The sequence below is a fragment of the Cyprinus carpio genome, chromosome B2, assembly GCF_018340385.1.
Source record: "Cyprinus carpio isolate SPL01 chromosome B2, ASM1834038v1, whole genome shotgun sequence".
NCBI lineage: Eukaryota > Metazoa > Chordata > Actinopteri > Cypriniformes > Cyprinidae > Cyprinus > Cyprinus carpio.
This window is the reverse complement of record NC_056598.1, coordinates 28,698,359-28,710,429: the sequence shown is the minus strand read 5'-3', so window position 1 is coordinate 28,710,429 and position 12,071 is coordinate 28,698,359. Positions and strand designations below refer to the sequence as shown.

At 35.7% G+C, this 12,071-nt stretch overlaps 1 protein-coding gene across 2 annotated transcripts; it reads right to left on the bottom strand.

Moving 5' to 3' along the window:
- Positions 1-4,585: 4,585 nt before the first annotated feature.
- Positions 4,586-11,293, bottom strand: theg (theg spermatid protein). 2 transcript variants are annotated; one of them, XM_042719049.1, is made up of 7 exons: positions 11,154-11,293; positions 10,765-10,859; positions 9,934-9,995; positions 9,777-9,843; positions 8,226-8,352; positions 5,042-5,201; positions 4,586-4,880 (listed from the first exon to the last, which is right to left on the bottom strand). In XM_042719049.1, the coding sequence occupies exons 2-7, from the start codon at positions 10,824-10,826 to the stop codon at positions 4,639-4,641; spliced, it is 720 nt and encodes a 239-aa protein (XP_042574983.1). In that variant the 5' UTR covers positions 10,827-10,859; positions 11,154-11,293; the 3' UTR covers positions 4,586-4,638. The 2 variants fall into 2 exon arrangements, with proteins under 2 accessions (XP_042574983.1, XP_042574982.1); XM_042719048.1 differs by having other exon boundaries at positions 11,114-11,292.
- Between the last annotated feature and the right edge of the window lie 778 nt (positions 11,294-12,071).

Here is a 12,071-nt window from a genome sequence, read left to right as displayed (position 1 = left end):
AGTCATGCTAGAATCACCCTATCAACCACCCCAGATACCCTAGCAGTATGTTTTATACCTATCTATTTTTCTGATTGACTGTATTGCCTTGAAAACATTCAGACTTTAATCTTTAAAACTATTTTCAATTTCAAACTACTTCAAACTGAAAAACTTCAGACTGCAAGCTTTTAAATCTTTTTAAAACTTTCTGGCTAGGCTTTTTCAAGCGAAAACAAACCGGAAATGCATTTGTAAAATGCTCAATAACTCAACATTTTCCTTCAAGTGACTCACAAACCATAGATACCCTAAACACTCACACTGTGAGATTATTAAAAAATTGAGGAAATAATTCTTTATGTTTAAAAATGCCATAATGGTTTAAGATATTTGACTACAATATTAGAACATTGCAATACTACAGTCATGGCCAAATTTTGTGTTTTGCAAAGTTTGCTGCTTCAGTATTTGTAGATTATTTTTTCATGTTTTTATGGTATACTGAAAAACAATGATAAGCATATCATAAGATTTAAAGGCTTTTATTGGCAAAAAATATATAATGAGTCAATATTTACATTGTTGACCCCTGTTCTTCATAACCTCTGCAATTCGCTCTGGCATGCTGGATATTAGGTTCTGGGCCAAATCCTGACTAGTTCTCGGAGTTGATCACAATTTGTGGGCTTCTGCTTGTCCACTTACCTTTTGAGGACTGACCACAGCTTCTCTATGGGATTGAGATCCGGGGAATTTCCTGGCCACGAATCCAAAATTTTAATCTAATGATCTTCGAGCCACTTCTTTATCACTGTTGCTTTGTGACGTGCTGCTCCATCATGCTGGAAAATGCACAGATCATCACCAAATTGCTCATGGATCGTTGGAAGAAGTCGCTTTGCAGGACGTTTTGGTACCTTTCTTTATTCATGGCAGTGTTTTTGGGCAGAATTATGAGAGAGCCCACTTCCTTGGTTGAAAAGCAACTCCACACATGGATGGTCTCAGGATGTTTCACTGTTGGCACGTCACAGGACTCATAGTAGCGTTTACCTTTTCTTCCCCAAACAATCGATTTTCCAGACATCCCAAACAGTCAGAAGGGAGCTTCATCAGAGAAAATAACTTTGCACCAGTCTTCTGCTGTCGAATCCTTGTACTTCCTGCAGAATTTCAGTCTGTCCCTGACGTTTTTCTTGGAGAGAAGTGGTTTCTTTGCTGCCCTTCATGACAACAGGCCGTTGTTCTAAAGTCTTCTCCTCACTGTGTTTGCAGATGCTCTCACACCAACCTGCTGTCATTCCTGAGCAAGCTCTGCACTGCTGGAGACACGATTCTGTAGCTGACTCCTCAGGAGGAGACCGTCCTGGCACTTGCTCGACACTCTGGGATATCCTGAAGACTTCTTCTCTGCAGTCAAAACTCTCTCCTTGAAGTTCTTGATGATCCGGTAAATGGTTCTTTCAGGTGCAATATTCTTTGTAGCAATTTCTTTGCATGTGAGGCTATTTTGATGCAAAGCGATGATGGCTGCACGTTTCTCCAGAGGTAACCATTGCTAACAAGAACACAATGATTGAAAGTGCTTCTACCCTCCTTTTAAAACAATCAGTCTGTTCTTACAATCTATTTAGTTTTTTTTTTTTTTTTTGGCCAATGAAGCTTTTAGCAATTATTTACAATGCATCTGATCATGCTACACAATAATCTAGAAACAATGTGAATGAACACCACAACAGCTAAAGCTGCAAAGCACAAAATTTATGTCACTGCCAAAACTTTTGACCACAACTGTTTAATACTAGAGCTTTGAATAGAAGCAAAAACGGCAAATTATTAAATATAAAATTAGACTTTATTGAAAATGGTGACTAAACTGAAACCAAATAAAACCTAATCCTCCTACAATATGGGCAGGGGATGTTTAGAACATTGTAACGACTTTTGCAGGATATTTGTAACACATCAGAAGTGGTTTAGGGCTATGTTTAAATTGCTCAGAGAGAGTGGGAGGGCATGTTTGTTTACAGCTGCATCAGATGGAAAACATTCATCATGTAATTGCAAACCCCCTTCAGTCAAAACCTCATAGCACCCTTGTGGAGATTCAATTAGGACACACAATACCGTGATACATTTCTCACACTGCTATTATCCATGAACACACAAATGACACTGCCACATCCTTTCATTAACATAGGAGTTGCAAAATGACTTACAAAGCACGTAACAACTACAAAACATGAACAATATGTCACAAAAAGCTGATTCAAATCATGCCTTTAGGTGTAACTAAAACCAAATATTTGCTTAATATGTGCAATCAGAATGAGAGTCTAAACAGCTGATAAAAACATCACACAAATGCACAAATAATCCACACCACTCCAGTCCATCAAGTAACATCTTGTGAAGTGAAAAGCTGTGTGTTTAAGTAACAAGTCAATCATTAAGATGGTTTTAACTTTAAATTGTTACTTCTGGCACGAGTCCTCTATCCATAATATTGCTTTCTCCAGTGAAAAAGTTATCTTCTCTCAATCAGGAGAGAAATATGCACAGAAAATATGCCCATTATTAAACAAATGCCTATTATTGTGATGTTTTTATCAGCTGTTTGGACTCTCATTTTGATGGCACCCATTCACTGCAGAGGATCCATTGGTGAGCAAGTGATGGAAAGCTGCATTTCTCCAAATCTGTTCTGATGAAGAAACAAACTCGTCTACATCTTGGATAGCATTTTTGGATGAACTATTCCGTTAACAGCACAAGTTCACTATAGTCTTTCATACAGTAATTCATTTTGTTTTATGCTATAAATGTTTCCGCAATTCATTTTTGCCACGTGGAGTGATAAAAACAGCGGAAGCACAGAGAAATAAACAAAACATTGGGAGAAGAATCAAATGAGTTATGGACCCGAAGTAAAACAACTTTGTGAAACCCCTGGCCTGTCATAAACAGAGTTTAAATAATCACAAAGGCTCAGAGGAAGCACACATTTCAGATATCAACTTCCCTAAAGTCCCATAACAACAGGTTATTGGAATGCGTACAGTATACTGCGGATTCTCATTCAATAACATGCAAATGAATGTTTTACTTCCCTTTGGGGTGTAGCACAGATATAACATTAACATTTGTAATATGGGGTTTGAGGAACAGGCAGGAGAAACAACACAATTATTGCTCATCAAACATAACAGTACTTCCAACTTACTAACTTGTAACATTACAATGTGCAAAGAAAGCAGATCCACAGTATGCTTGCTGCAAACTGTGCACTGTATACTGCATGTATTTGTGGAGCATCTATAGATCCAGACTGTAAATCGCATAGTATATTTCAGCAATAACACATTAAAACTGTTATGATAAAGGTAATCACACTGGCCAAAGAACACCTCAAATGTCCACTGGAGGGTCAATGTAGGTGCTGTGGTCCAAAAATGTTGAAATTAAGCAAAGATGCACGTCATGCATTTTTTGTTGTGAAGAAGACCTGAAATGAGTCACTTAATGCTAAATGACATCAACAAAGCACATGTTAAGGAGACAACGGGTAAATAAGTTCCATAAATTTACATTTCTTAAATGTTGCTTTGATGCATGTAATGCAACATTTATTTTTATGCTGAAATTATTATTTCTATATCCCAGTGTCTGTGTACATAATATTGCATGATTCATGCGGTCTCCATAATGGCCATTTACTCCCTCACTCAAAACAAACATTTCAGCATTAATCCAAGTCTCTCATGAGTTCAGTCGTGATGAAGAATTAATGGGGAAGAACTTAAGATGACATAACAAAGACAGCATACAATCAGCCTCGATTAAATACATTCAAACAAATCATTTGTTGTTTGCTGATTACCAAAACGAATTATTCGTTGAACTGATATCGCAAAGACTGTTTTCCAATTTGTGATGATAAAATAAAATAACACTCATTGAGAATTAAGATTCATTTCATTATACACCAGGGTCTTTGTGAAATCAATTGTTAGTCAAACTGCACACACAGAAGCAACACCTGCATGCTGTAAATTACTTAGGTACTTTTAGGTTAAGAGATGTACAATGCAGTCTGTAAATAAGGTTTATTTGAAGTTTGGTAGCAATTCAAATAGATACTGAAGTCATGTTACAGAGCCTTGAATTTATTATAGTCAAAACACAGATAATTTATGGTTTCAAATATTGATGAAAGATGAACAATGCTGATGCTCATTATTCATTCTGTGATCTTGTTTGTTAAAAGTCGATGTAACCTACAGCACTGTGTTAGCCTGAAGGCTGGATGGGGAATTTCAGATCTGCAGTAACATGTTGAGCATTGAGCCTCATTTACCACACATTAATACATTTCATGTTGACATGAAGTACCTTCAAAGCATTGTATTTCATATTTTTTCTGACTTGAAATGTTTTGGAAAATGTGAAAGCTTGAACTTCAACTATGACTTTCAGAACTCAAAACATGCTTATTTTAGACTAACATTATGAGTGTACTTCTGGGGGAATAAACTACACTACAGTCAAAAGGTGGTATTTTAATCAACTAAATGAAGAGCATTTAAGCCTTTTTTCAAAAACATAAAAAAAAATCATTTACTGAAAGAGCTTGACTGAGGATGGTGCGATGATTGCTTATTGGCCTTTACATTTACGTGGTAAGGGTAAAGACAGCTCCAGCAGTCTGGGGGACGCGGTGGCGGCCCGAGCAGCAGGACTGACCCGGTAGGGGTCGTACCCCTCAAACAGGGCCTGACGGGTCTTGGGTCGAGCCAGTTTCTGCAGCCTCTCACTGGCTACGGCCTTCAGAACATGATCTGGAACCGGCCAAGAAACAGGCCTCGCGAGAGAGTGTTGTGCATGGACCTGCTTAGGAGCTGAGAGTGAAAAATAATGATGGAAAAGAGAAAACGAATTACCATTCAAACCCAACTGAACCCGTGTCAGTTACTCTTAGGGTTATTTTCTGAGCAGTTGTGGACTGTTTACACAGCAGATGATCATTTACAGTATAAAAAGAGCAGTGATATGCACTCACAGGCCAGCTGTAGTATGCGTGAGGAGGGTGTGTTGGGAACGCTGATCGAGTGGGCGCTTGAATCAACGCTGCAGTATGTCAGTAGTGTCTTCACCTGCTTTGGTTGCGCCAGATGACATATTCTTGGACTCGGCTTGGCATTTTTAACTGCAACACTTAACTGTAAGATCACAAGAACCCAGATGTGCCACGTGCCACACAATTAACACTGAAAAGCACATGATTTTGCAGAATGTGCTCGAGGACCAAATAATAGTCTGATGCAATGTTTTAAACCTGTGATGCAAAGTGGCACACCCAGTAATAAAAAGAAACCAGGTGAACAATGATAAACATTAGATGCAAGAAATGACCAGGCCTGCTTGTGGAGCACTAACATTTTGAGTCAAGCTTCAGTGTCATTTGTGACCCTGGAGCACAAAAGCAGTCTTAAGTTGCTGGGGTATATTTGTAGCAATAGCCAAAAATACATTGTACAGTATGTGTCAAAATTATTGATTTTTCTTTTATGCCAAAAATCATTAGGATATTAAGTAAAGATCATGTTCCATGAAGATATTTTGTAAATTTCCTACTGTAAATATATCAAAACTTAATTTTTGATTAATTATGTGCATTGCTAAGAGCTTCATTTGGACAACTTTAAAGGCGATTTTCTCAATATTTTGATTTTTTTTTTACACCTTCAGATTCCAGATTTTCAAATAGTTGTATTTCGGCCAAATATTATCCGATCCTAACAAACCATACATCAATGGAAAACTTATTTATTCAGAAAAATTTACCATTACGACTGATTTTGTTTGGTTCAGGGTCACATTTTGTAGCATAATATATACTATAACAGTTTATGTTAATATTTTGAAATAAATATAATTTGTATATGTTCTGTTTTCACTTTAATTAAGAGTTAATTAAAATATCAGTTATTTTGCTGTGTTTTTGTCATGTTTATTTATTTTTTAATATACATACTTTTTAATTTTATTGAATAGTTTTCATTTATTTAGTTATGGTTATTTTAGTACTTCAACTTAAACTAAACAAAAATTTTAAAAGTTGTCTGGTCAACTAGGTGAAATAAAATAATTTAACTTTTTAAAATTAATTTTATATCAATCAAAAAACCCAGGCTATAACACTCTAAAAGTATGTACTTCCTTTGTGACGGGAATCTTAATACTTTGAGTATGTGGTGGTAAGACAGCATACAAATACCCAGACATACTAAATCATAACTTTCATAGCACAGGTATCATATCATTTACCATTTGCACAGGCATGTGTTAGCATCCTGCTACATGAACTACAAAAAAAAAAAATTTCCACGAAATGGTTTGATGAATGTTATTTTTTTCCCCAGTGTCTATTAATATATTTCCTATTGAAACAGGAAGGTGTGGTGGGACACATTGAAGGGGTTGCCCCCATTTAAAAATAGCTAATAGCCTTTAGTTTAATTCACACCTAATTGGCTACTTAGGGAACATTAGCCCAATAAAAAATAACACCTCTGGAAACTCTGAAAGTGCACTGGAAAAAGTGTAGTATAGTTTGCCTGAGGCCACTAAATTGCTTCTACTTTGCATTATTTCTAATTTAATATTTATCTTTAATAATTTTTAATAAATAATACTTTATTACATTTTCTTCCATTTATTCCATTACATTTTCTAGTTACTATAGATCTCAAAATTATTCAAAAATGATTGTAATGCCTCATATCATAGGATAACGTTTTTCTTACTTCAAACATATGTAGTGGCGTAAAAAAGGCTTTGGATGTTGTCAGATTGTGGGTTGTGGTAGTAGGTATTAGTGGGAGTCTTCATTGTCTTTGGTGTTCAAGGTTTCAATTACGTTATCTTTAAGTATAAAAAGCCCTCAAATGTCACTGAGCTGAAGCAGTTCTGCTAAGAGGAATGGAACTTCCTCCACAGAGGTGAGAAACACTCATGCGTAACTACAGGAAGTGTTTGGGTGCCGTTATTGATGCAGAGGGAAAATTCACTTTTTCACACTTCTTGATAAGAAGAGGGTCCTTCGCTGAACCTTTGCCATTTTAAAATAGCTTCCATGCTTTAGTTTAGATCACAGACATGATGATGCAAACGGAAGCATATTATATATGTTCTGAATCCTTGCAGAACTGCCTCAACTCTTGATATTTGTGGGCTTTTTAACACTTAAAGATTGCATGATTAGAAAAAGTGTTGCATTCACCAGACTTTAAATACTACCAAAGATTAATCTGACAAATTGTGCTCAAGCTCAGAAATTAGGAAGAAAAGACTTCTTTACAATGCTGTTTTGATTTCTGGGTCCCTATAAAGTCTACTGTATCATATTTGACATTTTATACATTTCTAAGGCCTCTAAATGATCACCATGATAAAATCTTTGCTAAAAAAAAAAAAAAAAAACATTACACAATCTACAAAAACAACCTTCTGTTATCTGATTGATCTTATCATTTTTTAGCAAGTAAAATGCCTTTTATAATTGTAAAAGCATTCAGTTTGTGGTTCTTTTTGCAGTAAAATCTTTACTGGTTTTTATAAAATAGACTTAAGAATAAAGTTTATATCATTAACAATATTTCAAGATGAACATGTGGGCTACTGAACTTAAGCAACTTACATTTACATCATGTTAAAATGTGAGCATCAGATATAGTACTAAGGCTTTTGTGTATTCAATCATCTCTCAATCATCACTGCATTGCATTATATATTTTGCAACTCCAGAGCTTGGATCATAAAGTTAAGCATTTACATATGATCTTACTAAGACATATTATTTATAGATATAGCGTGACAGCTGATATCATATCTATATGCATTTTATGTCAGTAGTCTCTGTTATACTGTTATTCAGATCTCTGTTTTGTTCCTCCTTGAGTTTGAGCTCAATTTTTTCTCACTATATCAAACTGTATGAGCCATAAAAGCCTGATGTATCAAATATGATACTCTACAAAAAACATATGCCATTTTAAAATACATTTTGTCTGAAAGTGCAACTTACTGTTCCATTTAAATCAATCAATCAATCTATTTTCTGCTATTGTTTATGTCAGGCTTTACAGGGTTATATAACAAGTCAAGAACTTTTTTAAAGAGTGCAACATCACAAATTCATTTTGGCAGTGCAAAAGGGCATAAGATGTAATACATTTACTTACAGTGGCCAGCAGAGGGCGTTCAGGCTGCCATCCATCAGCTGGCATTCGAGGCAGTGCCAGTGAACACACTCTTTCAGAAGGACGTGCTTTAAGAGCTGCTGCACTAACCATCCACTCAGGTGACCTACTGTAAGGACAGACATATGAGCTATGTTCAGAACAGCACACTGCCAAAATGCTTCTTCTGCAGCACACTGTGCATAGGATGCAAATTCTCTGTATGCAAAAAATCCCTTGTGGCCTACTGCAATTGCCAAATGTGCAATGTAGGATGAGAGCACACTATTCAGAATCCAAGGCAAAGCACTTAACTGTGGAAAAAATGTCAGGTTTTGCATTATGTTTTCTAGAAGCTATAAAACAAATGCAGTATGCAGTAAACTAGTTCTTATTGTGATTCTGATTTATTTGCTTTCAGCTTCTTTCTTTACTTAAAATCAACTAGATGACACCTCACCTGAGAGAGCCAGATTCATATTTTCATTTCAACTAATTACATATGCCATCCTCAGTGAAGAATGCAGCCAATTAAAGCCCTGGGATGAGCTCTGAGACTGAGTTTAGGGTTTGAATGGAACCATGAGGACAGTGAGTAAAGTCGGACTGGGAGAGTCGTTATTGCATGAAGACGTCAATTGTTGTGCTGCTGCGTGATTCACTAAACGGATACTGAACTTATGAGATGTGCATCAGGAGACACTGTGGAAGTGAAATCACTGTTTGTGTCTTTTAACGAAGATAAAATGGAATGAATAAGACTCTCATCGCCTATTGCATTTTCACATTAACGAGGTGTGTAAACTGGCTATAAATACTTAATATACATGTACAGTCTAGAGCGCATATTCACTTTTCATGAGAACAGATTTGGAGAAATGTAGCTTTACATCATTTACTCACCAATGGATCCTCTGCAGTGAATGGGTGCCGTCAGAGTGAGAGTCCAAAGAGCTGATAAAAACATCACAATAATCCACACCACACCAGTCCATCAGTTAACATCTTGTGAAGTGAAAAGCTGCGTGTTTGTAAGAAACTAATTCATCGTTAAGGTGTTAACTTCAATCCATCAAAATACAAATATAATACAAAGTAATGCATAATAATGCTTCCTCCAGTGAAAAGGTCTTTATTTTAACACATTTCTTTAACTGATTTGGACTGTTTTCGGTTGTAAACAGTGTTTGATCTGTGCATATTTCATTGAGTCAGACGAGATGACTTTTTCCCTGGAGAAATTATGGATTTGTTTCTTAAAAACATAAAGCTTTTCACTTTGAAAGACATTATTAATGAACTGGAGTGGTGTAGATTATTGTGATGTTTTTAACAGCTGTTTGGACTCTCGTTCTGACGGCACCCATTCACTGCAGAGGATAAACAATCTAACAAACAAACCAAATCTACATATCTCCAAAAAATTTCCAACAAAGAAAAAAAAAACTCTGCATCTCGGATAGCCTGAGGGTAAGTACATTGTCAGCAAATTTTCATTTTTGAGTGAACTATTTCTTTAAGAATTGTAGCTTTAATGGAAATCCCATTAGTCACCTGCTCTCCTCAATTAAACGACTTGATTCTTTGCTCTGGGCGAGCTGCTCCAAGCGAGGAGTCAGTTCTGTGGAGACAATTTCAATACATGACTTGAAAATGGAAACAATAACATATTCACATTGCATAAAGGCAGTAAACGAAGTGATTCTCATACCAAAGGCAGTAGTGGTGTTCTTTGACCTGGTTGGTAGTTCATCAAGCCAGTATACTGAGCACCTAAATATTAAAAATATTACTAATTATTGCATCAATGCACAAAGAGAAATAGGTGGTTTGAACACAACTGCTGTATTTAATCATAAATATACAAAAGTATTTTTGGAGTCAGTGTCATGCCCAGGATGAGTTAAAGCACTGATGATTCACAAAAGGATGCACAAGTTATCTGCAGTTTGAATGAGTCAACGAGCCCCCTTGTGGGCAAATATCCCAGTTCATCTAAAAACTAGAGGAGGTTATGACCATGTGTGAGAGAATGACAGTCTTTACTCTCCTGGGATGCTGCAGTTCAGTTCTGTCCTCTATAGAGGATGTTGCCACAGATTTACATCCTTGTATACAGTATATATTTATTCTTAACCGATTTTCAAAGTGAATTTTCAAAGAAAGACGATAATTTCATGCATGTCCTCTCCTCTGTATAGGATGCTGTACATACATTTTCATATTTCAAATTGATCACACGGAGTTATTTATCTGAAAATATTCTGTATTATTATTGCTCTCTCATTATTGCAGTTGCCTATTTTTCATGCATTGCTAGTTACACCAATAATTACATTTTGTTTATTGTTTGGAACACCCATTTTTGCATACATTTACAAAAAAACAAAAAATTGATTTCTGAAGTATCTACAAGTATGTCATTGAATAAACTGGCAGTAAGATGCATTTAAAAATAGGGTCACATATATATAAGGCATACCCCTCTGTGTTGATCTATATTAGGAATCGTATGTTATAGTAATGTACCGCAGTGACGCACCTGTCAGGGAACTTGAGCAGGTTTGGTTTGGGCCTCGAGAGCTGCTCTATCCGCGAAGGCATCACAGCTCACTGAACACAACCGTTTCCTCGAGCCTAGTTAGTGTGTTTGCAAAAAAAACAAAAAAACAAAAAAAACGTGTGCTTTATATTGTATAAACCGATAAAAACATTCTGAATGTATCTGCATAAACAATTTATTAAATGAGACATTACATAAGAGTGTATGTTACAAATGAATTCCATGCACTCATGAATCATTTAATGCAGAATTATAAAACACTTGTTATAAAACAAGTTCAGACAACGAAAAAGCAAGTCTTGTTTTCATATTTAAATCACTTTTATACCTTTTTATTAGATAAACAGAAGCTTCCACAGCTCACTCACCGATCCGAGCGTCAGGTGCGCTGCGGCGCGTTACGTGTCGCCATAGCAACAGGCCACGTGAATGCGCTAGAATTAACCAGGATCTTCAGCTAATAAATCTTGAGCAAAAACAATCTTCTAGTTTGTAAACGTGCTACATATCCAGAGGTTTAAATTCATTTTCAAGAGTCGAGTAAATGTTTTTTTTTTTTTTAAAAGCATATGGCTTATACATAGACTTAAAATTTAATTTAAAAGCGAAAATATAAATATAAACGTTGTCCTGGAAATAAAATTCAACTGTTTAATTACAGTATATCTTAATTATAATGTATCTTGTCTGAATTTATGCTAGTGTAGTTTTATTGTGTTCACTTGATAACAGATTTAACAAAATATGATGACACTGTAGTTTTAGTTTAAACAAAATGTAAGTATTTTTTTTATATGAATAATAATTAAAAAATAATTAAAAAAAAAAACATTAAAAAAAAAAACATAATTAAAAAATAATATAAATAAATAAAATTAGATGTTGTAGGGTTGAAAAATACAGCCTATGCATAGTTCCAATCCCTAATATACAATATATTAGAATTATAATAATAAAAATCAACTTAATTTTATGAAATAAACATTTTGAGGTGTAGCTAATTCTGCTCAGGTGGGGAAAAAAAAAAAAAAAAAAAATTCACCAGATAAATAATGTGAAACATTGTGTCGGACCCCCGAGGGCCTCAGTCTGTGAAAGACTCTGACCGGCAGCAGATGGGAGCCGGAGCTAAGCTTGCATAATGACCACTGAATACTGAGCACAAGAGAGGGTTAACCCTGCTGGAGATTAGGAAAAAACAAATGCTTTAGAGAACAACCCCATCAGCAGCTGCTGGCATGGGCTTCAGTGTGCTGCACTTTCAGTCAGATCACATGATCTCTGGG

Coding starts and splice junctions, on each gene's coding strand:
- theg (XM_042719049.1), bottom strand. CDS start 10,826: ATGCCTTCGCGGATAGAGCAGCTCTCGAGGCCCAAACCAAACCTGCTC. Junction 9,996..10,764: donor CTGCTCAAGTTCCCTGACAG/GTGCGTCACTGC, acceptor TTTAATATTTAG/GTGCTCAGTATACTGGCTTG. Junction 8,353..9,776: donor CGTTTAATTGAGGAGAGCAG/GTGACTAATGGG, acceptor CTGTCCTTACAG/TAGGTCACCTGAGTGGATGG.